The 24217-nt window shown below is 35.3% G+C and overlaps 4 protein-coding genes and 1 long non-coding RNA gene across 5 annotated transcripts; 1 reads left to right on the top strand and 4 right to left on the bottom strand.

Annotated features, from left to right (window-relative positions):
- Positions 1-3698: 3698 nt before the first annotated feature.
- LOC141844344 (NAC domain-containing protein 21/22-like) lies at positions 3699-5611 on the bottom strand. The gene is made up of 3 exons (XM_074732384.1): positions 5390-5611; positions 4202-4476; positions 3699-4055 (listed from the first exon to the last, which is right to left on the bottom strand). The coding sequence occupies exons 1-3, from the start codon at positions 5565-5567 to the stop codon at positions 3699-3701; spliced, it is 810 nt and encodes a 269-aa protein (XP_074588485.1). The 5' UTR covers positions 5568-5611.
- A 3308-nt stretch (positions 5612-8919) lies between these two features.
- On the bottom strand, positions 8920-11305 carry LOC141844068 (tubulin beta-7 chain). The gene is made up of 3 exons (XM_074732058.1): positions 10850-11305; positions 10055-10324; positions 8920-9792 (listed from the first exon to the last, which is right to left on the bottom strand). The coding sequence occupies exons 1-3, from the start codon at positions 11241-11243 to the stop codon at positions 9110-9112; spliced, it is 1347 nt and encodes a 448-aa protein (XP_074588159.1). The 5' UTR covers positions 11244-11305; the 3' UTR covers positions 8920-9109.
- Positions 11306-12606: 1301 nt separating this feature from the next.
- LOC141843938 (peroxisomal ATPase PEX1-like) lies at positions 12607-15698 on the bottom strand. The gene is made up of 6 exons (XM_074731954.1): positions 15682-15698; positions 15495-15546; positions 15309-15370; positions 14107-14224; positions 13322-13606; positions 12607-12904 (listed from the first exon to the last, which is right to left on the bottom strand). Exons 1-6 carry the CDS (start codon positions 15696-15698, stop codon positions 12866-12868), a joined length of 573 nt encoding a protein of 190 aa, XP_074588055.1. The 3' UTR covers positions 12607-12865.
- Positions 15699-17818: 2120 nt separating this feature from the next.
- On the top strand, positions 17819-20748 carry LOC141844556 (uncharacterized). Its single transcript, XR_012603144.1, has 3 exons — positions 17819-17882; positions 18944-19033; positions 20097-20748. It is a non-coding gene; the product is annotated as an uncharacterized LOC141844556 (long non-coding RNA).
- A 1715-nt stretch (positions 20749-22463) lies between these two features.
- Positions 22464-23485, bottom strand: LOC141843746 (tubulin beta-4 chain-like). The gene is made up of 2 exons (XM_074731779.1): positions 22941-23485; positions 22464-22835 (listed from the first exon to the last, which is right to left on the bottom strand). The coding sequence occupies exons 1-2, from the start codon at positions 23332-23334 to the stop codon at positions 22816-22818; spliced, it is 414 nt and encodes a 137-aa protein (XP_074587880.1). The 5' UTR covers positions 23335-23485; the 3' UTR covers positions 22464-22815.
- Positions 23486-24217: the final 732 nt, after the last annotated feature.

Here is a 24217-nt window from a genome sequence, read left to right as displayed (position 1 = left end):
TAACGGATGAATCTAAAAAGTTCAAATAAATTTAAATCAAAATTAATATATTCATTAAAAATATTTTTAGTATGTATAATAACATAAATTAAAAATAAACACTTGATAAAATTTTTCATAAATTTATTTTAAGATTTAAGACAATAACACTCATAAATCCTACCACTAATACATTTTTAAGACTCATTTTATTTTAAAAAATATTAAATTTTTGAATAATATTTCACTGTTTTTAATTTGAATTATTAAATTTAAATCTGAATACGTAAATATGTTTAAAATTTTTTTAAAATATATTAATTTTAATTTAGAATGATTTTTTTAATCCATCCATCCGTTTCGGATGGAATTAATTAATTCGTCTAAAAAAGAAGGGTATTTTAGGAATATAATATAGATACGATTTGAATATTATAAAAATTAAATATATAATTTAGATAATATCGAAATTTAAGTATACGGTTGAGTGAAATATCAAAAGATATTTTATAGGCGAGTCAGGTACGACGGCCCGAACCAATTAGACCGACTTGGGTCAATTCCATGGTTTTAAATTGCTTCTTAAAAGTTTCAGGATGCGTGACGGCAACGCAACAATTTTTGAGTAATCGGTCTCGTTGAAACAGGCTACAAAAGTTTCGTACGAAAAGAATTCATGATTTCATTCTCAGTCAGCATGTGATGAAAATTTTTGTACGATCGACTACAAGAATCGAAAGTTACGAAAGCTCCGTGGAGTTGTGAAAAGCCAGAAGACGCTCGTTGAATGCCCCCTCAATAATTGTTTGGACAGAAGAAGATAATAGGATAATTTAAATTTAAATTAATCGATTAAAGTTTGGACACTCGAATTATTACTAAACAAATAAAAAGAGACAATTTTATTATTATTATTATTATTATTATTATTATTAATTATCATTATTATCATATTATATATATATATATATATATATATATATAAAACTGATATCCTGCGCGATTTATTCCGTGCCTCTGACCTATCACCACTGTCGCCGCTCTCGCCGCGCCGTCCGGCCACCGCCTCGGGCGCAATCGACAAGCCGCTCGCTGGCGCTCTATTCGGCGGTGGATTCCGATCAAATAGTGTGGTCGAAATCTGACAAATTTGATCGGAAATGCGGCCGGCAGTGTTGGACACCAGATTCCAACCAAATCGCAGTCGAATTTCGGCTAAATCATGGTCGGAGACCAGGCAAGAAAGGACCGGCGTGCGACTAGACTGACCGACTAATATTTTGCTTTGAAGTATAATAATTCCTATCTAATTAAAGACATTATTTACTCGCCCAAATAGTAGTATATCGTTTTATCACCTACGAACAAAATTTGCTAGTTAATTCTCTGATCATTTAACTTGTGTTCTCAATGTATGTATTTTTTGTTACAACAACAACAACAACCAAGCCTTCCCACTAAGTGGGGTCGGCATGTATTTTTTGTTATTATTATTATTATTATTTGCATATATCTGGTATTCTTAATTATTTTATTTCAAGGTCTTCCTTTTTTATTATGTTTTAGATTTTGTTTTTGCAAATTAATAAATGTGTTCGATCGATCGGTTAGCTCAACACCATTTTAGTCTTTTTTATTTCATCGACTTAATTAGCTTGTGTTTTCACAAGTAAATGTGTTTAGTTAGCCCAATACTATTTTTCCTGCTTGTTTTTTAATTGCACATATATAGTTGATACTCCCATTATCTTAGACTTCACCAGAAATCTTTCGAGATCAGTTCAAAGTGTTCTTCACATAAGGATAGAAATTTCCAATACATAAAACCACATCGACTCCATAGGGCAACCCTTCTTTTAATTTGAGATGAACAATTAGTCACGACTATTATTCGGATAGCTACTACAAATTAAACATATAGTAGCTTCTGACAGTTACTACAATCATATATATGGAATAGATTTCCAATTTAAAAATTAACCATATATATGGATTCTATAGGGCACAATCAAATGAGATAAATATATTTGATTATTATCCAAGTTGTAGGTTATTTGATAATTGTTATAATATAATATATAGTAGTTACTAGATAGCTGCTACAATATGATATTGACTAGTCAATTCAAATTAAAAGTTTTAGTAGGATCAAGTTTCTAATGCAAAAACCATCCACGTGGACTCCCAAAAGCTCAATCAAGTGAGATGAATAATTCTTGAAGAGAATTCAAGTTGTATCTGTTGCTATAACTACAATGTATACAGGTCCATCAAGTAGTTGCTACAACAGGATGTTGACCAAAAAGCTTTAGAGGTCAACACAAATTACATGTCTCATTAGGGTAGGATTTCTAATGCATAAACTAACCACATTTACTTTATAGGGAATAACCATATATATGAGACTTGAGATGAACAAGTCTTAATCAATATTCATATTGTAGTAGCAGATACTTGATAGTCGCTGCCAAAGTGATGTTGACCAGAGAATTAAATCATATATTTTTGAACATTGGATATTGTCTTTGTGCACATATCAAAATACTCGATCAATATTATCAAACTGTACCACCAAGAGAGCTATGAATGAGTTAGAAAAGTAGAAAAAGAGAATGAACTAATGCCCTTTTTTTAATCACAGGTATCATATGTTGAGTTCTTAATTTATATCGATGGTTTGAAGTGCTTGAATGTAATCCTAAAGTCCGCACATGAATTATCAATTTGTGGCATGGTTAAGTAAACATAGAAAAAGCCATCAGAATGATTTTACAACTCTTTGTGGCATGGTCAGTCAATCTGGTAAGAATCCTCCAACATCTTGAACATAAACTTCAGCCATGTATTTGAATCAATATACAATTATGATATTTTGATACAAATATACAAGTTCTGTTTCATATTGTGATAGTTTCCATTCTGGATTGTTCTTGTTGATATTGTTTAACACTGGTGTTGGATTTTACATATATACAATTTTAAGATTATACTATTTGAATAAAAGTTCCATACAAATATGTACACAATTTCCATTAATTTCAGATTGATTATTCTGTTTGATATTGTTACAGTTACAAGATAAGTTTGAACATAGTAATATACAATTTTCAGATTATTATATATGTTTGATATTATTCATGACATGTATTTGAATCTGAGAGTATCAGGCCGATCAATCATTAATCGTTATAGTTTCAAGATTAATTGTTCTATGTGATTATGATCTATAAAGAATATGCCTGTAATTTAAGATGCATATATATATATTTTAATAATAATTCAATTCAAAATGGTATGGGATCTAGTGATAGAGAGGAAATTTTGCAAAGAAAATATATATATATGGAAAAAGAGGAATGAATACATGCATTTTGGTAAAAGAAATGAAAATAGAACTATATATATTTCTACAAACAAAAAACCGAGGGACATATTTTAGTAAATTCTTTACCTCCAAATAGCTCTCTACTCATCGGTTCGATTGGAATGGATTTGATCTCGACTATAAGAGGAGAGATGATACAATGTTCTATATTAATTGTTATCACAAATAAAAAGCTTAGAATTTAAGAACACAAATCCCTGTTTCTTCTTTTATTGTTTGGAACCTAGCTAGAGCAAATTAACTTTCCTTGTTATCGATGATCGATCGATTTTCGATCATACTATTTCAAAGAATCACACTGTGATACGCCACTTTAATTACCACACTAGTAAGCTCAAAAGGAACCCCACAAATAGGAGGCACAATTGTCTCTTAAGTAGCTCTCTAAGTTGCTTTGATTGCTATCTAGAGGATGAGGATGATCATCCTTGTTGGAATAGCCATTGAGTGTGGTTAAGTGGTTCGAGGTACTCTCGATGAGCTTCTTGTCGAATGGACCTACATTGATGGTTGGTGCAAGACCATTTGAGAGGTTGGAGAAGCAGGGCACTTGCGGAATTTGAATTTGATCCAAGGTTATGCCGACGGTACTGTCCTTGAGTGGAAGGAAAAGGAAGGAGGAACAACTAGTCTGGTCTTGGCATTTGTCGATATCGATTTTGGCAATCGTCGATCTGCTCTTGAAGGACACCTTGCACAAAACCCAGTCCTCATGTGGAATGGAAACAATTCAAGTGCTAATTAAGTTAATGATAGAGAAAGCTTTTGAGAGACTTGCAATATTATATATAATTTGTGATTGTATTTTGGATTGAATTAATATAATCATGTGTGTACCTTGAAATAGAATTTGGATGGATCAGAAGAAGAATCTTTGATGCGAAATTCATGCATGAGCCAATCAGTTTTGGTGCCCTTAGGGGCTCTACCTTTGTAGAACACCAATGTCTTTCTCATGCCCACAAGCACACCCTTTCGGTTCACCATTCGGTCCTTTCCCGTTGCCTTCCAATAGCCTGACTCTGTCGCTCGGTTCGTTCGACAACCCGTTGCATACTTGCGGTCTCGGAGACTAAAGAAGTACCACTCCTTACCCCCAACACATGCCATTTCTATCTCATCAAATATATACATATCATTTTTTTAGAGAGAAAAAAAATTAATCCAAGAACAACAATTTAATTATTCAGAAACCACTTCTCGATATATAAAAGACATAATTATGTTCTAGCAAAACCTCTGGATCGGATCGATCTCAAAATGTAATTCTGCAAAACAACTAGGATATATTTTGTATTCTTTTGTGTGGTCTACCAAATATTTGACAAGGCAAAAAAGAAGTGCCCGGGAAAGCAAAAGAATTAATAGGCTGACAGTAAACAACAACTTTGAATTTGAATTTGAAGTTAATTGTTGAGATTTAGGATCGGATAGTCATCAATTGACAAGGGAACAAACTCCTGATTAATTAGAGTAATAATTTGTTAAGAGGAGCTAGAGGAAACTTGTGGAGGTTGGATTCATTGTGAAAATGGAAATAATTAACAGCATCTCTTTCAGAAAATTAAAAGAAAGTGAAAAGAAAAAAAAAACAAACAAATTATTTAACTATTATCTTGTTATATATTCATCATATGAGATAATTAGTATCAGCTTATGATCTGCTAAAAGAGTTTTCTTTTGCTTAGACTTCTCTGTTTTTGAAGATTTTGGTTTGGCAGATTTACTCTACTGTTCCTTAATTATGCGTTTCAGGTAAAAGGAAGAATTTTAATTTCAGTAAAGAATACAAGATTATTGTGGATTACTTATGCATTTTTAAGATCAAAAATAGCACACGCACATGAAAAACTTGAATTAATTAAGAAAAAAAAGGAGATAAAAGTATCAGAGTTTAGTTTTGTAGATGATCAACTGAAGTTCTAAAACAATATATATATATATATATATATATATATATATATATATATATATATATATATATATATGAACATAAATATACTAGAAATTATATATATCACGCACCAGGAAGATCCCATGGCTCACACTTGTTGAGATCGATATCGACGATCATAGAGTATCCATTCCCAACTGCCTCCCCCTTCACCTTCTTGGCAAGGTAGTCGCATATTAGCTCGTCGTCTCGCGGGTGGAACCGGAACCCCGGAGGCAGTCTTGCCTCCATCATGCTCAAGTAGCTCATTTTCTCCTGCTTCTACAATAATATTAATTGTGTTCAAAAGATTGCCAAGAGTATGCATGATATAAGGAGCAAGTCAACTACTTAAAGAAGGATAATAATTAAGGAGTGATTAAAATGTGTGTGATCATGGCTAAATGTGCTCATTTTGCATGCCAATTAGTGAAGTAGCTAGCTACCCTCTCTCTTTTTGGCCACTTTTTCTTTTTTCTTTTCACACTTGTATATATAAAACATATCCATACTAGCTTCTACTTGCTCAGTGCATGCATATGCTGCATGCATTTGAAGCAGGTTATGCATCTGCATCACAATGAAGAGAAAAGCTCTGTCATTGCTCTCATGGGGGCTAATAACTTGCTCCTTAATTATTGGCCTCCCTAAAGTATGTGTGTGTGGTCCTAACATTACATTAGAGACCATAGCCTGCAGGTCATAATTAAAGTAGATTTGTCCAGCTCAATCTAAAGAGATATATTCCTCTTTAGGTTTGTTTTTCAGAAAGATTAATTATACTTTTAATTAATTAATACTTCTATGTTGCATTGAATTGTTATATATATACTCTAAACAAGGTGCATTGCATGTGTCTATACTCTCCTTTTGGTGGCACACTTTGAAGCATCGATCTTAATTAATTCTGTGTCTGCCACTTGAAGCCATTCAGACTACTGTAAGCTGCAGCACATCAAATAGCAGGATCACGTTGCAGATAGATTAATGAGAAATCAACTGAGCAATCCTGTCAAGTGTATCTCTCTAGGATGAGTCTTAATCAGGATGACAATTAACTAGGGAACTGATAGCTTAGTTTGCTTTCTTTTCAGGTTTCTCTTTTCTGATGCACTCAACAAAAACAGACCAACTTTAAGTTCAGCAACTAACTTTTCTTCCAGCTGATAATTATGCTGTGCCATCATGAATATGAATTCTAAATAATGATCAAACCATCCACAGTTGGCTATATGTAATAATTAGGCAGAAAAGGGCATTATTGATTCATCATCACAACTAACAGACCCTCTCTTGTTGGCCTCTTAATATTTTTTCTTAGGATTTTTTTTACATCTTAGAATTTTGAGTCTATTTAAATAATTATTTAACTGATGTTTAAAGAGTTTTTAGTTTAATAATATTTTTGATATTTATTTAATTATTTTTGATATTTTTTTTGAATTAATAAATTTTAAAAAAGATTGATTCGCAATAGGGTTTGTGATCCAATCCTATGGATAAAAAGACAAGAGTTACACTTTATGCGGAGAGAGTTGAAATAGAAGATATTTTATCTTCTGAAACTCATTGAATTCAGTGAGTGTTTTTGTCAAACTTATGAGTTAATCTTCATTGCGCATGCAATTAATGTAATGAGATAATTAATGGCATATGGTCGTTGAGGTTAGTGATGGTAGAGTCAAGGCTGTGAGACAAGATCCAAAGTGATTAGGTGAGAGTTGGATGCAAATTAGGGAACTATCTCTTTCATTCCAACCTGTTTGAGTTGAGGCATCAGAATTAAAGGAAGAACAGGTAACATGGACTGACTTCATTGGTACTGCCCAAGCTTAAAATGGCATCATCACATTGGCCAAATTTTTATTTTTTTAATAATCATACTGACTAATTCGGTAAATGACCGATCTCCATAAAAATTTTCCACTGACCATTAAGATAAATTCAAAAACGCAAATGACAACCCAAGCCTAATGGTCCTAGTGGTTCAAATGCAGGAGACATATTTCTTGCGCTCTTTGAGTTTTGAACTCTGGGTGCATGAAGAGCCTTAAAGTATATTTACCATTGCATCATAGTCCGAGAGGCTACACATTGGCCCAAATATATGTGTATATAAAAAATGCACTCATCTAACAATTTAGAGCAGTGCTAAAATTTAATTGAACCATCCAAACATCTAAGAACTTGGAGCGAAGTTGATAAAAGTAATTGTAAAATAAGTAAATGTAAATATAATTAGTTAGGAAACTTTAAATTTCTTTTGTGGACTTGATTTAATAAGTAAATATAAAAATAAATATTCTTAATAATGAAAATATATTAATTATATTTATTAATAAAAATAGAAAATGCTAATTAACTCTAAATGACAAAATAAATATAAAATTATTTGCCAATCTTACAAATAAAGGTATCTATTGTTTGATAATTATTAAAATTAAATGTAACTATGGAGGAGACATAGAAAGCAATTTGTAAATTTTTAAGTTGATAGTTCTTTTATTAGTTATGTTTATTATCCCTATCAATAGTGTGCAATTGGGGTCTAATAAAATTTATTTAATGAGATTAAACATCCTTCTATTATTTGATATGTGAAAGATATGATCATACGATCCACTTATCTCCTTCTATTATATGATTTGTGAATAAGGTCATCCTAGTAGTCCCACACAATCCACTTATCTCGATAATAAAGTCATTGGACTTTGCCCATTGAAGTGTATAATTCTTATGGTCATAGGCATCTTTAGTGAAGAAGAAGGTTGCATCTGTCGAGGGAGAGTAGACTTTTTGGAACTTTTGAATTTGCAATGATCCTAGACCAGCCCTCAACCTTTTTAGATGAGTTGTGTTGGGATAATATTGTTCCTGAGACAAAATTGAGTTGGTTACTGTCGGATAGACTTGTTGAAGTGGACAAGGGTCGAATTTCGATAAAGCCGAGACAATGGTCTCCCTCGTAGTGGCCAACTGCAGCTTCCCGATTTACCTCATCACAGATGGTCGTGGGACTAACCGTGTGGTGCTGCTGGGGTGGCGAGTTCCACCTTTTGATGAAGTGTTGGATAATATTGCCCTTGGGCATGGTTGAGTTGGTTAGTGCAAGGCAGACTTGCTGAAGTGAATAAGGGTTGAATCTTGGCGAAACCGAGGCAATGCCCTCTCCGTAATGGTCAACTATAGCTTTCCGATTTGCCTTGTTTTGGACTTGCAATTTTAATACTACCTATGTTCAATTTAGATTAATTTATAGATAGTTGGTAGTAACTTGAAGAAATGCTTTGCTAAATGGTTTGGGGCATTTAAATTGGTTGAGGTATTAAAGATGTTGTTTGGGTGTGTTTAGGTGTGTCATTGATAATGATTATTGGTTGGTTAAGCATAACTGAAACATGACTCAAACTTTAGGTTTGTATTAATTTTAATCTACTAGTTCTTGATAAGGTGACTAGAACTAACACCTTAGTCATGATCATCGAGTTTTCAAATCCATCAATTTCTGGATAAGAAAGGCCACCTCATGCATGATAGAATCATGGGAACAATCTTATAGCTTTATGGAAACGGAAGGTTCATTTCTCACATACATATAATCATGTAGCACAATACTACTATCAAGTCAACGCAGCAACGTCTGAGAATGGTCAAACAAAGTCAAGATACAGCGGCATGAGAAGATCACACGAGTCTCACATTAGACGGATTATCCACACAAACACTTGCAAAAGGCATGAAAGGGCATGTCTCTGATGACACAAACACAACTAAATGCTCACATCGGGCAGGAATAAGAGTGAAGTCATAGCTTAACCTTCCTGGGCCTCTTCCTCCTCTTCTTCTTCTTCTTCATAATCTTCCACATCAGCTGATGCGTCCTGGTACTGTTGGTACTCAGCCACCAAATCATTCATGTTGCTCTCGGCCTCAGTGAACTCCATCTCGTCCATACCCTCGCCGGTGTACCAGTGTAAGAAAGCCTTCCTCCTGAACATGGCTGTGAACTGCTCGCTGACCCTGCGGAACATCTCCTGGATCGACGTTGAGTTGCCGATGAATGTGGAAGCCATCTTCAGTCCCTTGGGCGGAATGTCACACACGCTTGATTTTACATTGTTTGGAATCCACTCGACAAAGTAGGAAGAGTTCTTATTCTGCACGTTGATCATCTGCTCGTCGACCTCCTTTGTGCTCATCTTCCCGCGGAACATGGCGGAGGCAGTCAGGTATCGACCGTGTCGGGGATCGGCAGCGCACATCATGTTCTTGGCATCCCACATCTGTTGAGTCAACTCGGGAACAGTGAGCGCCCTGTATTGCTGGGATCCCCTCGATGTCAAGGGGGCAAATCCTACCATGAAGAAGTGGAGCCGAGGGAATGGAATCAAGTTTACGGCGAGCTTGCGAAGATCAGAGTTAAGCTGACCAGGGAATCGGAGGCAGCATGTGACACCACTCATTGTAGCAGAGATCAGATGGTTCAGATCACCAACTGAAGCAGAAAGAAAAAAAAAAAAAAGGAATGAATGAACAAACAGCACAAGAACAATCTGCAATTATGATTAATTTGGATCATTGAGAAAATAACAAGTCCAACATAATTCCAATTATGTAAGCTAAGAGTCTGATTGACACGAGTAGATCTGGAAATGCAAGAGGAAGTGTAGTATGTTGCATCTACTGCAGATTGTATATTAAAGCTATACACCTTCAATAAGACGATAAAAAAATTTGAAGTTGCGGGTTTCGCTTACAGGTGGGAGTTGAAAGCTTCAGGGTGCGGAAGCAAATGTCGTAGAGTGCTTCATTGTCCAGAACCATGCATTCGTCAGCATTCTCTACAAGCTGATGCACCGAGAGAGTGGCATTATATGGCTCCACAACTGTATCAGAAACTTTTGGCGATGGAAAAACGGAGAAAGTAAGCATCATGCGATCAGGGTACTCCTCTCTGATCTTGGATATGAGGAGGGTTCCCATGCCAGAGCCAGTTCCACCTCCCAAAGAATGGCAGACCTGAAATCCTGAAGATCGAAAACCGAGAATTATTAACATGTAAACCAACCTGGAGGGAGCAAAGCAAACAGGGTTGAGTTTCACAGATTTTTGCCCTGTTCAAGAGTTCCGACTACGGATCTGATTAGGAATCTTCCTTCGGACACATGTTAGATCTTTCAAATGTGAGAGGAAAGGTACAATGCATCTATCATATACATATCTACTACGCTAGACTACATAGAATCACACAACGCAGGAAAGAAAAAGACATACTGGTCGAAGGTTGTTTATTCTACTGAAGATTAAAGAGATGAATTCCAAGAGCCATTTGCCCCTAAAAATCAAAGACTACCGTTGTTTACAAATGTTGCACCTTTAAGATATACGTTAATGAGACATAAATCCGAAAAGGAGAAGCCAGCATTACCAGATGATAAGCAATATCGCCCAGATCTCTTGATTTATTCACGAAAATCATTCCACCCCCCACCCCCCCTAAAGACTATGAATACGTCGAGCACAATCCACGAATTATATCCAAAAAACCATACCTTGCAAGCAATCGCAATTCTCGGCCTCCTTCCTTACCACATCAAGCACCGAATCGATAAGCTCTGCGCCCTCAGTGTAATGCCCCTTGGCCCAGTTGTTCCCCGCACCGGATTGCCCGAAGACGAAGTTATCCGGCCTAAAGATCTGGCCAAATGGACCAGATCTGACGGAATCCATGGTGCCGGGCTCCAGATCCATGAGCACAGCTCGTGGAACGTAGCGACCGCCGCTGGATTCGTTGTAATACACATTGATCCGCTCGAGCTGGAGGTCAGAGTCGCCGCTGTACCTGCCGGTGCCGTCAATGCCGTGCTCGTCACAGATCACTTCCCAGAACTTAGCCCCGATCTGGTTCCCGCATTGCCCGCCCTGTACGTGCAAGATCTCTCTCATCTTCGTCCTTTTGAAGGCCGACGCCCAAATGCCGGTGTTCCGGTGTCGGGAGATAACAAGGACAGGGGAGGACGCGTAAGAACCGGAGACACGACGAGGGCGGTACAATTATAGAAGGCGGTTCGAGTCTCGTCACCTCCCGTACGCTTACCCTCACTTCCACTATTTTTAGGGTAAATTTTCACTTATTCTTTTCCATTTTCAGTTTCATCATGGAGATTTAAAGGCTATACGGAAGCTATTTTAATGAGCAATGCTAAAAAATATAATATAGAATTTAATATGACACATTTTATATAGTAGATTCTACATTTATACAGTAGAATTCACATCCATGTAATTAAGTATATAATTTCATATTATATTTTTCATTTAACGTATCATTTTTCTATTTCAATAGAGCAATGATACACTATATGAAAATACAACATAAAAATACAACATAACACATTATAGACATGAGTCTCATCTCTATGCAATGGATCTCACATCCATACAATACAATGTAATGTGTCATATTGTATTTTCATATTATGTTTTCATATAGTGTATCATTTTTTATTTCAATATTTGATTTTTTTTATTGATGTTTTAACTGCTTAACATGTTAATTTTTATGTGTTTATAACTCTTCTCAAATCTTGAATATTCGGTCAAATAGAAAATTATATAATATATATGGACTATTAAACACTTATTTACCATAAATAATTAATAGATCTTTTTAAAAAATTTACCATTTATAATAAATGTTTGGTTGATTTATGTTGTTGGTAATATCTCATAATGAATATTCTAATTGAGGTTATAGAAGTCCGATGATGTTCTATATATATACATAGACACACACACTTAATTGTTTGGTGAACTTAATGTTCAAACATGAAATATTTCGAGAATTCTTAAGAATAATATTCTAATCATTTTAAATGGAAAATAACTATTTTGAAATAAATAAATATATATATATATATAGTATTGATTAAAATTGTTTGATAGTATTTTTAATTATACAAAATAATAGAATTTTAACCCTAAAAAAAGTTAAAAGAACAAAAAACTAACTTATCAAGTAATTTTGATAAAAATCAAGCAAGCCAATTTAAATAAGATATAAATTTTTGTATGTAGATTTCACTCTCATCAGTCCAATGATATATATTCTTATTGTCCAACATGACAAAATATTGCCCATATGTTTCCATTTCCCCTCGCATTTACCTAAAATAGTTCTAGTAACAATTCTACTCTTCCATGCATATTCCCCTATGCCATGGATCTTGCATGGATATAGCGTACACGTATCTTACTGGATAGCAGACTATCCCCAAATAAATAATCATAAGCTAGAAAACTAACCAAAACCTCAAATCACCTATGTAACCTGTGTATCACTCTGTCAAATAGTTATGGATCGCGCAATCATCCATGCGTTTTATCTTTCCAAGTAGATGAATCCAAGACACGGATTTTGCTCTGTTGTGTGTGCACTTGTTCTGTTTCTCATCAGGAAGGCCACTCGTTGCCACAATCCTTCCTGCTGTAACATGATATCAACACTTTCTCATAAAGATCGAGCTTCCAGAAAAATTTGATTGCTTTTGAGTTCACCTCTGGTGTTATCAAGCTAGGGTTGCCTTTTTGCCCTTTGCATCCCTTGTCTGTAGTAGGAAAAAAAAATTCAGTGAAAATTTTCTGCCATGAGTAAACTCGAAAGTGACAATGGTGGAGGAAAATATTCTACAAACAACAGAACAACGAAGTGGTAGTTTCTCAATCTTTAAACCTGACTGGTGGATTAAATTAAACTTGTTTACAGAAAGCACCAGTTTAACTCATTATGCTAGTTAAACCAAACAATCAATTCACATGCGATATTGACAAGGGAACCATAAGCCAGTGAAGTAAATTTGTCAGTTTGTTTGTACTGAAGCAAATTTGTATTATAAAAGTCAAATTGATAAAAACATGCTTCCTATACTAAAACTATGTATTCAAAATTCCTAATAACCAAATCTACCAGTTAATTAGCCTCATATTTATGTGCATGCATTTCGAGAACAAGGTCGGAAAAGAACCTGTGCAGAAACAGATTTCTTCAACTCCAGGAACTGATTATAAATCCTGGATAGCCTGCGTTTCTCGTCCTCAGATACAGAAGGACGAGCCTTTGAAGCAACAGACATCAGAAGCTGATTACTGATAACCGGTGTTTTCCCAGGCTTGTCACTGTTTTCATTATCAAGAAGCTCATGAACTGATGCAAGCTGTGCATCTGACAGGAGTGCTTGAAGATCTGCACCACTAAAGCCTTCAGTCATTGATGCTACCGTTTCCAGATCAATATTCTTTGCCAAAGGAAGCTAGGCCCATCCACAACAAAATTGTTAGGGTTCTTCATAAAAATGAGAAAGGCTGAACATAGTTGAGAGGATAACACATTCATTTCAGTTTTAAATAAAAAGACAAGAACTGGAAAATGGAAATATTTAAAAAAAAAAAGAAAAGAAAAAGAACTAATAAAGCTAGTTAGCAAAATTTCCAGTTCTTGCTATGGCACTCGTCCAATGATTATCAAGTTTTAACTGATCCAATACTTAAGTTACCAAACACTATATTTTGTTAGCAATCTATGGAGATGGCAAAAGAAAAGCATTCCTGTTCCTACCTGCAATTTAGACCTCAGGTGTGGCTTCGTAAATAGTGGTTAGCTTTATCAGGAACGAATAACAAATCAGTTCACGTACAGGCTCCAGAAAAACACAGAATAAAATAGGCAACAAGACATGACTGTTTTTTTTTTTGTTTATTCTGCTAATACAACAATAATTTTTTTTTTTTAATAACATGGTATAAAGCTAACCTTCTTAGACAGAACCTTAAGAATATCCAATCGCTCATGCCAGGATGGAAAATCACAGTAAAGAAGTCGATCAAGCCTTCCAGGTCGCAATAGTGCAGCATCAAGTAGATCTGGCCGACTATTAGACCAAAACATATGAAAAAACTAAATAAATGAGACCAGAATCACAATCAACAATGAAAATAAAAGCATATAAGTCTACTGAATTTAAGAAATACAAAGAACTGTTGTAATGATCGGTCCTCTCAGGGTGAGTTTGTAGCCAACTATCCACTGTTTCTACCTAATGATTACTATTTATTCGATTTTAACACTATGTTAAGTTATATAGAATTACAATTTCCAAATACCAACAAGTTCATGAAGAACATCATTCTTCACTGAAAAGGACTTGCAGTTAGAGAGGATGCAAAGTGTATAGACTACAATTTGTAATTTGACTATATTTAAGCTTAACGCTTGATCAAAAAATACATAGTTCAACTAATATTAAGATGCAAATAAGCATGAGTTCAAGCCACATTGTGTTTGGTATGTTCAGTAGTACAATTAAGCTATAGCTTGAGCTCAAAACATGCATGTCTAAAAATTGTAATTTTAAGCATTAAAATGGAACAGATAAAATTCAATTCAGCAATTGAGCCATTGTTCAAACAGAAATTAGCCATGAAGGATCATTGACTTAGATAACAGGAAATCGATATAAGAATAACGATACAAATGGCCACCCTTGATTAGCATGCCTGAGCTATAGGGTACCATCCAGTTCCAAACTTCATGTTCCAGGTATCCAATGTATCAATAAGTTTTAGCAAATCTTAGTTTTAGCAATGCACTAAACTGTATGAATTCCAAGGAATAAAAGAAAAAACCTACAAGCATGACATAACTTCCCATCAGCATCACTGAGGCATGACACTCAATTATTCAAACTAATCCTTCAATCATTAACCGTGCATAACAAAAACATCCCAGTATTGCTTATGAAAATATATATTGATGCCCAAGAAGTTATTTCACATCCAGGAAATTGTTAATATGAAAATTAAAACATCACCGCGATAAAAGAATAAGATAAGTAGCAAAAAAATCATGAGAAAACTAACATACTAAATTGTCATTTGTACAACAGAACTCACCTTTTTCCTCAAATAACATAGGTTAACTTAGCAATTCAATAAATCAATTCAAAGAACACTCACCTAGTAGCAGCAAACACAAACACCCCTGTCAATGCTTCCACGCCATCCAATTCAGTTAGCAACTGAAAGTTATAAGACAAATATAGCACAATAATAACGGGTTCCCATTAAAAAGAATAACAACACATTTTAGGTCACATGCTATTGAAATAGTTGATCTAAGATTACATAAAATAACTAAATGACATTCTCAGTTCCTTTAACAATGAAGTAATCACCGGGATCAAGAGGATAGTCCCTGGTAAAAAAAGAAGAGATTTCAATCAAAATATATACAAACAGCCAACATTCAAGGTTCAGATTATAGAAATATAATACAAACACAGCTTTGATAATTTAACATCATCCTTCCCACTCAGAACACAATGGCTACTTCAGCATAATTGGCATCCTTCCAATGACCAAACAAACTAGCCTTTAATAAAAAAGGAGAAAAATCTTTTAAAAAATTATAGCAATTGTTATTTACATTCTCAAGGAAGTACTAATCTGTGATTAATTAATATCATCAAATTGGATTATTAGTTGCTTGATTTTCTACTATGTGTTCGACATCAACTATTATGGGTGTAGCATATTTGCAAAATTTATCATGAGAATAACACTGAATAATAATTATGTAGCATAATTTTTTATTTGAAAAACTACTTCTCAATACCACATGTATTTCCTGTGATGAATAATAGTTATTATTTCAACTCAATTTGATCATTAAAAGAGAGGACCCTAAAACTAGACTTTCTACAACAATCTTGCTTTCGGATTATTTGGATTGGTCGGATTATAAAAATATAACACAAACACAGCTTTGATAATTTAGCATCATCCTTCCCACTCAAAACACAATGGCTACTTTATAGCATAATTGACATCCTTCCAATGACCAAACAAATTAACCTTTAATAAAAAGGAGAAAAATCTTTTAAAAAATTGTAGCAATTGTTATTTACACTCCCAAAGAAGTACTAATCTATGATTAATTAATTAATATCATTAAATTAGATTCTTAGTTGCTTGATTTTCTACTATGTGTTCGACATCAATTATTATGGGTATAGCATATCCGCAAAACATATCATGAGAATAACACTGAACAATAATTATGTAACATAATTTTATTTGACAAACTACTTCTCAATACCACACATATACATCCTAGATAAATAATAGTTATTATTTCAACTCAATTTGATATAAAAGAGAGAGGGCCCTAAAGTTAGACTTTCTACAACAACCTTGCTTTCGGATTATTTGGATTGGTCGGATTATTTGGATTGGTCGGATTATTGAAATATAACACAAACACAACTTTGATAATTTAGCAACATCGTTCCCACTTAAAACACCAAACATCAAAGCATAATTGACATACCAAACAAACTTTTTTTGAATAAAAAATAGCGAACTCTTATGTACACTCGCAAGGAAATACCAATCTATTATTTACATCAAATTTTAAATACATTAACTTCTACGATTCATAGTTGCTTGATTTGCTACTATGTGTTCAACATCAACTATTATGGGTATAGCATATCTGCAAAACATATCAGGAGAATAACACTGAATAATAATTACGTAGCATAATTTTCTATTTGAAAAATTAATTCTCAATACCACACATATGTATCCTGTGATGAATAATAGTTATTCTTTCAACTCAATTTGATCATTAAAAGAGAGAGGACCTTAAAGCTAGACTTTTTACAACAATCCTACTTTCGGATTATTTGAATTGGTCGGATTATCCAGGTACGAGTTTATAGGTTTCAGATTGATTTCAAGTTTGGATCAAATTCGATCGGATTGCAAATTTTTTGTAATACCCTTGCTTCAACTTGACCTGAACCCCCCCCCCCCCCTCTCGAATTGATACCTCTATTGATCCTTAATATAACTTTATCTTTATGGGATTCATTTTAGTTAATCCATATGTACTCTTTACTTTTGTCATTACATTTTGGTTAATCCGCCTGTAATAAACCTATGCCTATTACGAAAATTGCAAACATGGAGAAGAGAAAAAAGAGTTTTAATTAAAATAATATAATTAATTAATCATATGATTTATTGGCCAACTTATATAATAGTTAGGGTATTGAGAATCATGTCAAAAACTTAATTATACCGTTTGGGGTGATAGACTTTTTTTTAAAAGTTTTTTTTAGTTCGAAATATTAAACTTGATTTTTCATTAAAACAGAATCATGTCAAATTTTATAAATTATCCTTATTTAATGTTGCTATTTTTTTTTAACTTATAAAAATTTAAAATTATTGTGAATTATTTGTAATAATGCGATACTTATATAAAAAATTAAAATTAATTATATATATTAATTTTAAAATTATATATATATAATTTTTGATATATATAATACTGTTATATTTAATAGATATATTATATTTTAACTATATAAAATATAAGTTATATATATTTTAACAGTTACTTTTTAATAAAAACTGAGGTTAGTTTTTAGGTTTTACAGACCCGACTCTCGCTCTTTTCACCCTTCTCCCGTCTCTCATCGTCCCTCGTCGCCGTCCCTCGTCGCCGCCGCACTCGCAGTCCAGGTAAGATCTCGCCGCTCCCTTTCTTTCTTTCCGTCTCCTCTCCGCCGACCGGTGTCGGAACGGCGTCTCGATGCGATTAGTGCCGGAAACCCACCGGTAACTAGCGGTCTCTATGCAAGTCGACCGTTCCTGTTGATACTGGATACTTATAGTTGTAGAGCGTAATGGCGTCGACCGTTCCTGCTGATACTGGAACCTGATAGAATAGAGGGGCTTAAGATTTGTGTTACTACTTTTTGTTATTCTTTTCTTTCTTTTTTAAGATCTGGAGGTAGGTCCCTCCTCAAAGAGGCCTGCGTCAAGGCGTTATCGCCATATTTCTTTATTATTTGTGCGGAAGGTTTCCACGCATTACTGAGGAAAGCGGAGAGGTAGGGTCTCATTCATGGTGTTAAGGTTCTTACCAAGAGTGCTCTCACGATCGGCCATACTATAATATAAGTTCAAAAGCATTCTCTGCCTCAGGCTGAGGTGCCGTAATTTAGGGTACTTTTTTTATCCTTCATTCCCTTTTATTGTGAAACCCACTTATAGGGAAGCGCTACTGGAACTTATATTATAGTAAGGCTCGATCTACTTTGCCATTCAAGAACAAAGTTCACTCATCACTAATTACTAGGAATTCTCTCCATATAACGTACCTCAATATATGCCATTCAGTTTCTATTCTTATATAATGAATTTACTTATAAGTGGTGGGGTTCGTGTTCGTATTTCTTAATCGAATGAGCTCAGTAGGGTATTTTTGTATAAGAGGGTGGGAATAGGAAGCCTAAGATTATAAACTCTGACCGGAAGCCTAAGATCTTTCATTAGCGTTTTTTTTTCTTTTTTCCCCTAAAGATGGAACAAATATATGTATGCATTTCCTAGGGTTATAATTCCATGCTACTATTTGTTAAGGGATGAAGATTATTCTTAATATCCTACCCAATTTGCTATGATCTTCCTACCTATTTTGGTAGGTTTCTTATGGCTGCGTCTTCGAATATTTCTTGATCCATCTTTGATATTTTTCTAATTATTCTTAATCTCCCAACTCTTGCTATGATCACTTGCAGGTGCCACTGGTGGTGCCAACTCAAAGACTCCTTTCCTGGTTGTCGCAGTCCACTCTCGCCATCATTGTTGTTCCTCAAACTGAAGCATTGGTCAGTATCAACTATGCACATGATCTTATGGCTCTTTTCGTGGTTGTTTTGTTTCCCTGTAAGATGCATAAATCATCCCTAGATCAAGTAGGTCATCTGATTTGGTATTAGGTGATATCCAAAATCATGAACATACTGTAGATATCTTCTCATCCTGAATTTTATGCAGAACATCCTAAGTCTAGGTGTGACATTCGATGCAACTTTGGTAATCAAGAAATATCTGGTGTCTTTGATAATTTTATTTATGCTTGATGCAAATTAAAGATACTTCCTCCATCTAGCATCTTCAGTTTATGTGGTGTTAAAGGAGGGAAATTATTTTTAATATCCTACTTAATTCTCTCTGATTCTCCCATCTGAGTTGGTTTTGTTCCTTCTGAATTTGTCTCTGAATATTTTAGATCCTCCTAATATAGTTTCTCAATTCCTTGTGATATTAAATCATTTATGTATTTGCCATTTATGCCAAGTCTCATTATCGTTCATGTTATCATCTCTATAAAATAGGGCACATATTATCATCAAAATATATATCAAATGCATTAGCATTATTTCATCTCTATATCAAATAGGGCACCTAATTGTGATCTAATCTTACCAAAAGAGAGAATTAAATTCATGTTCATAAAGTTACTGATGCAACATCAAAAGTCGCACCACAAAATCTCAAACAACTCAACACATAGTAGAGGAAAAATACTATTAAACTGGAAGATGAATACATGAGATCTTTATATATTCAATCCACAAAACCACGACTGTTGATTGTGAAAGCTATTGGAATCATGCCAGTCGATTAGCAAATGTGACCTTGGAAATGGTCAATATCTATTACAACAATCATTTTCTTGTATCGTCTTCTTCATTGTCTTAGAAACCAGGTTTCTCTTTCGACACTTTTCTTTTCTCTCTCTAATCGATTAGTCGACAGTAAGATCAATCTATCAGTCATAGAAATATAGTGTCGGTACCATATCAATATTTGAGGTTCTATATTATTAGTCATTTTGAATTCAGACATGATTGTTAATTTGTTTTATATTGACATATTTTTTTGTAGGAAAAATGGCTGAAAAAAATTTTTACAAGTCACATATGTCAGAGATTATAACAAATTTGGAATGTTGGGAAGAGACAGTAAAATCTGTAACTGAGGCATATAAGGAAGAGAGGAAGAAACTGAAAAAAAAAATGAAGAAATATACAGATTTAAAAACAAAGCAGGAGGAAATTAAAAAAGAATATCAGTTAATGATTGATGAGGATGTTATGAAAGAATATGAGCTACTGTTGAACATGATTAAAAGCACAAATGATGCATTCAGAAAGCGCATGTCTGATAGGGATGATCTGCTGGAAAATGCTCCCACTCCCACTATTGAGCCATTTGCATCAAGCTCAAATATAATTCTTGATGCAGAAGTTGAAACTGATGCTGTTTTTGAAGGAAGTGGTCAAGCAAGAAGTGGTGGACAGAGCAAAAAGAGGAAGACGAGGAGGAATGAGGAAAGCGGCAATTGAATGATTTGATATGCAACTTTAGATTACTTTGTCAAAATCTATGTTTGTAGCAACTTACATGATCTGCTACTATATCTTGTTTTCTATTTGGTCAATTTTGATGACTACACTTTCCAATTAGAATTTCTATACAGTTAAAACTTACAATGTCATTTTCAAACATATCAATGTCATTTTTGGGCATTTTAATATTTGAGGTTCTATATTTTCAGGCATATCATGATTCCAATAGCTTTGAAAATCTCACCTCAAGAGAATGAATCGACTTTTACACAATCCACAAAGCCATGACTGTCGATTGTGATAAGGTCAATTCATCCTCTTGAGGTGAGATTTCCAAAGCTATTGGAATCATGCCAGTCGATTAGCAAATGTGACCTTGGAAATGGTTCGTATCTATCGCAACAATAATTTTTCTTCTATCGTCTTCTTTATTGTCTTAGAAACCAAGTTTCTCTTGCGGCACTTTTCTTTTCTCTCTCTAATCTATTAGTCTCCATCTAAGGGTGAATGAAAGTGGTGAATCATTGCTCAAGGTACGTAATGGCTCATCCTTCTCATGACTTTTTTCCTTTCACAATTACCAGTTTAGTAATTTCAAAAAATTATCATTTACCACAAATCCTAAGTTGCTGTTAACTTTGCCCGCCAATGCCACGACTGGCGACTGCATCAAAGCCAATTCATCCTCTTGAGGTAAAATTTCCAAAGCGTAAGAATCATGCTAGCTAATTAAAACATCAAAGCCAAATCTACACCGGTTCCGGTTGGTATCCTCTCTCAATTCCACCATCTTCCCTTCAAATTACGAAATTTTGTTTTCTTTCTCTGTTCTCCATGATCCGATTTTACCTTTCGCAATGGATGCTTCTGAACTTGAGCCCCATTATTTGGTCTCCACCTTCTGTAGTTGTACACTGGAAGGACGTCGTAGATTGCTGTTAGCCGTATAGATCTCTGATAATTTATCTGAAATATCAAAAATTTAGTTAGATGTTCGCTTATCAGAACAATGCGTGAAAAGCTTATGAGTACGAGAAAAGCTGCTTCTTGCATTAATTTTGTGATTTTGGTGCTCCCCTCTCCACCCAATTTTTGTTAAGACAGATGGATAATGATTGACGAGTCTTCCAATTAGGAAGCTTTGATTTTGCAGCCATCTTGATTTTGATGGAGATGTGAACCTTTTGAAGTTGCAATATTTTATTTTGCTCAAGCATATAATTTTGGTTAAGATTTAAAATCTCAAGTCGTAGCAATAGGGTCCAAATTATTACGAGAATCTCAATCACCTTTCCAATACAATAAGCACATCAGTTCTTGTAACATCATGGAAGATCAACCCTGTAGTGATAGTCAGTTAGAACCATGTGTTTCAGACTTATATTAGTGTTAATACTGGCTCTTAATATCTCTAGTGTTATAATCATCATTTTGAATTGCATGCATGTAATCTTACTCACATGTCTAGAGCTCATGTGGTAGTCTTCATAAGTGTCATGACCACCCAATGCATCTTCAATGTCATCACCCTCATTAGTAGTTGCATTGCTATAGGCATCACTATTAACATTTTTAAACTTCTCGTTAGATTGCAACGTTAGAAGGCGATAATATTTCATCACTTTTATCATGTACTTGCTCTCATCGATTGCATCAAGTGGAGTGCAACTGATTATCAATTGACCCTTTCCCTTGTTTGCTAATTTTTGTCAAATAGATTTAGATATTGCAGGTGCTTTGTCTTTTTCTTTGTCTACGTCTTTGGTTGTGTTTCGAGTTGTGATATTTGAGAATGTCAAGGTCGAGTTCTACACAATAAAAATTACTGGTTGAAAACTTCATCAACATCTTCTTCCTCATTAGCATCTTTGCTAGCTTACATTTTTTTCAATTTGTCGAGTAAGAAATTTAGATGGTTATCTCTTACTTCATCAAGTAATAGATTCTTAGCCTCAATAGAACTCCAATTTTTTATTGGATCATCCCATCGATTGGACTTTGTTGATTTGGCAGCAAATTCTATCCCATCGATAACTCTTCTCACGGTCTCTAGTCAACTGGATGCCCTTGGATTCCTTGGAGCTTGGTCAAATTTTAATTTCGACCGACTCCCTCGAATTGTCAAATCTCGTCATTTTTTATCACCTGGAAATCATCTCCAATCGTATAGATGCCGAGGTCACCCCCGCTCCTCACTCCAATAGTCTGGAAGCTCTCAACTCCGTCAATCTTGAGTCTTATCCCCAACTAGTCGCTCAAACTTTCTTTCGATCACCTGAAATCATTGGAACATTTAGAGGTCGTCTTTGAGAGTTATATGATGTCCATGGTTGAAACTTTTATAATCAGTGTAATGACCCTTATATCCAAAAAACCATACCTTGCAAGCAATCGCAATTCTCGGCCTCCTTCCTTACCACATCAAGCACCGAATCGATAAGCTCTGCGCCCTCAGTGTAATGCCCCTTGGCCCAGTTGTTCCCCGCACCGGATTGCCCGAAGACGAAGTTATCCGGCCTAAAGATCTGGCCAAATGGACCAGATCTGACGGAATCCATGGTGCCGGGCTCCAGATCCATGAGCACAGCTCGTGGAACGTAGCGACCGCCGCTGGATTCGTTGTAATACACATTGATCCGCTCGAGCTGGAGGTCAGAGTCGCCGCTGTACCTGCCGGTGCCGTCAATGCCGTGCTCGTCACAGATCACTTCCCAGAACTTAGCCCCGATCTGGTTCCCGCATTGCCCGCCCTGTACGTGCAAGATCTCTCTCATCTTCGTCCTTTTGAAGGCCGACGCCCAAATGCCGGTGTTCCGGTCACGGGAGATAACAAGGACAGAGGAGGACGCGTAAGAACCGGAGAAACGACGAGGGCGGTACAATTATAGAAGGCGGTTCGAGTCTCGTCACCTCCCGTACGCTTACCCTCACTTCCACTATTTTTAGGGTAAATTTTCACTTATTCTTTTCCATTTTCAGTTTCATCATGGAGATTTAAGGGCTAAATGGAACCCATCAAGGTTATATTTCAATATTTGATTTTTTTTTATTGATGTTTTAACTGCTTAACATGTTAATTTTTATGTGTTTATATCTCTTCTTAAATCTTGAATATTCGGTCATATAGAAAATTATATATATATAATTGGTTGATTTATGTTGTTGGTAATATCTCATAATGAATATTCTAATTGAGGTTATATATATATATATATATATACATATATAAAACACTAAGTGTTTGATAAACTCCCTCCCCCAGTTATCGCTAAACCCATTCCCATCCATTCCCACCGCGCGACGCAACTTTTTTTCGTGGACAGCGGTACCCACGCCGCGAGCGATTTCTTTCCTGCGATTTCCTTTCTTCTTCCTCACCCCTTCCTCTTGTCGGGGGCGGAAGTGTCGGGGCGGAAGATGAGCCGCGAGAGGAGCTCGTCACCCGAGGCCCGGCGGAACTCGTTGGCAAGGACCCTCAGGCGGCTTCCGCGTGACGATCCGATCCGATCCGATCGTGCACATCCTCGACTCTGTACTCGTCCTCACCTCCGCCGCCGTCGGAAGCCAATCCCGCCGCCTCGTCCTCCGCCTCTGACGGCCGCGGGGCCATCACCGCCGACATAGTCCGCCTCCATTTCCTCCGCGAACTGTCCCGCT

This window comes from Curcuma longa, chromosome 13 (assembly GCF_044706935.1).
Source record: "Curcuma longa cultivar G26 ecotype Majalengka, Jawa Barat chromosome 13, ITB_CL_G26_1.1, whole genome shotgun sequence".
Lineage (NCBI taxonomy): Eukaryota > Viridiplantae > Streptophyta > Magnoliopsida > Zingiberales > Zingiberaceae > Curcuma > Curcuma longa.
This window is presented reverse-complemented; position numbering and strand designations above follow the sequence as displayed.

Excerpts from the sequence above, each read along its gene's own strand:
- LOC141844344 (XM_074732384.1), bottom strand. The coding sequence starts at position 5,567 with ATGAGCTACTTGAGCATGATGGAGGCAAGACTGCCTCCGGGGTTCCGG. Across the intron at positions 4,477-5,389 it reads TGAGCCATGGGATCTTCCTG|AAATGGCATGTGTTGGGGGT; the intron begins GTGCGTGATATA and ends TTGATGAGATAG. Across the intron at positions 4,056-4,201 it reads CATCCAAATTCTATTTCAAG|GTGTCCTTCAAGAGCAGATC; the intron begins GTACACACATGA and ends GTTTTGTGCAAG.
- LOC141844068 (XM_074732058.1), bottom strand. The coding sequence starts at position 11,243 with ATGAGAGAGATCTTGCACGTACAGGGCGGGCAATGCGGGAACCAGATC. Across the intron at positions 10,325-10,849 it reads GAATTGCGATTGCTTGCAAG|GATTTCAGGTCTGCCATTCT; the intron begins GTATGGTTTTTT and ends TTCGATCTTCAG. Across the intron at positions 9,793-10,054 it reads GAAGCTTTCAACTCCCACCT|TTGGTGATCTGAACCATCTG; the intron begins GTAAGCGAAACC and ends TTTCTGCTTCAG.
- LOC141843746 (XM_074731779.1), bottom strand. The coding sequence starts at position 23,334 with ATGAGAGAGATCTTGCACGTACAGGGCGGGCAATGCGGGAACCAGATC. Across the intron at positions 22,836-22,940 it reads GAATTGCGATTGCTTGCAAG|GTGATCGAAAGAAAGTTTGA; the intron begins GTATGGTTTTTT and ends CAATGATTTCAG.
- LOC141843938 (XM_074731954.1), bottom strand. Across the intron at positions 15,371-15,494 it reads TTGTTAAAGGAACTGAGAAT|TTGCTAACTGAATTGGATGG; the intron begins GTCATTTAGTTA and ends TATAACTTTCAG. Across the intron at positions 14,225-15,308 it reads TTTGTGTTTGCTGCTACTAG|TCGGCCAGATCTACTTGATG; the intron begins GTGAGTGTTCTT and ends TTGGTCTAATAG.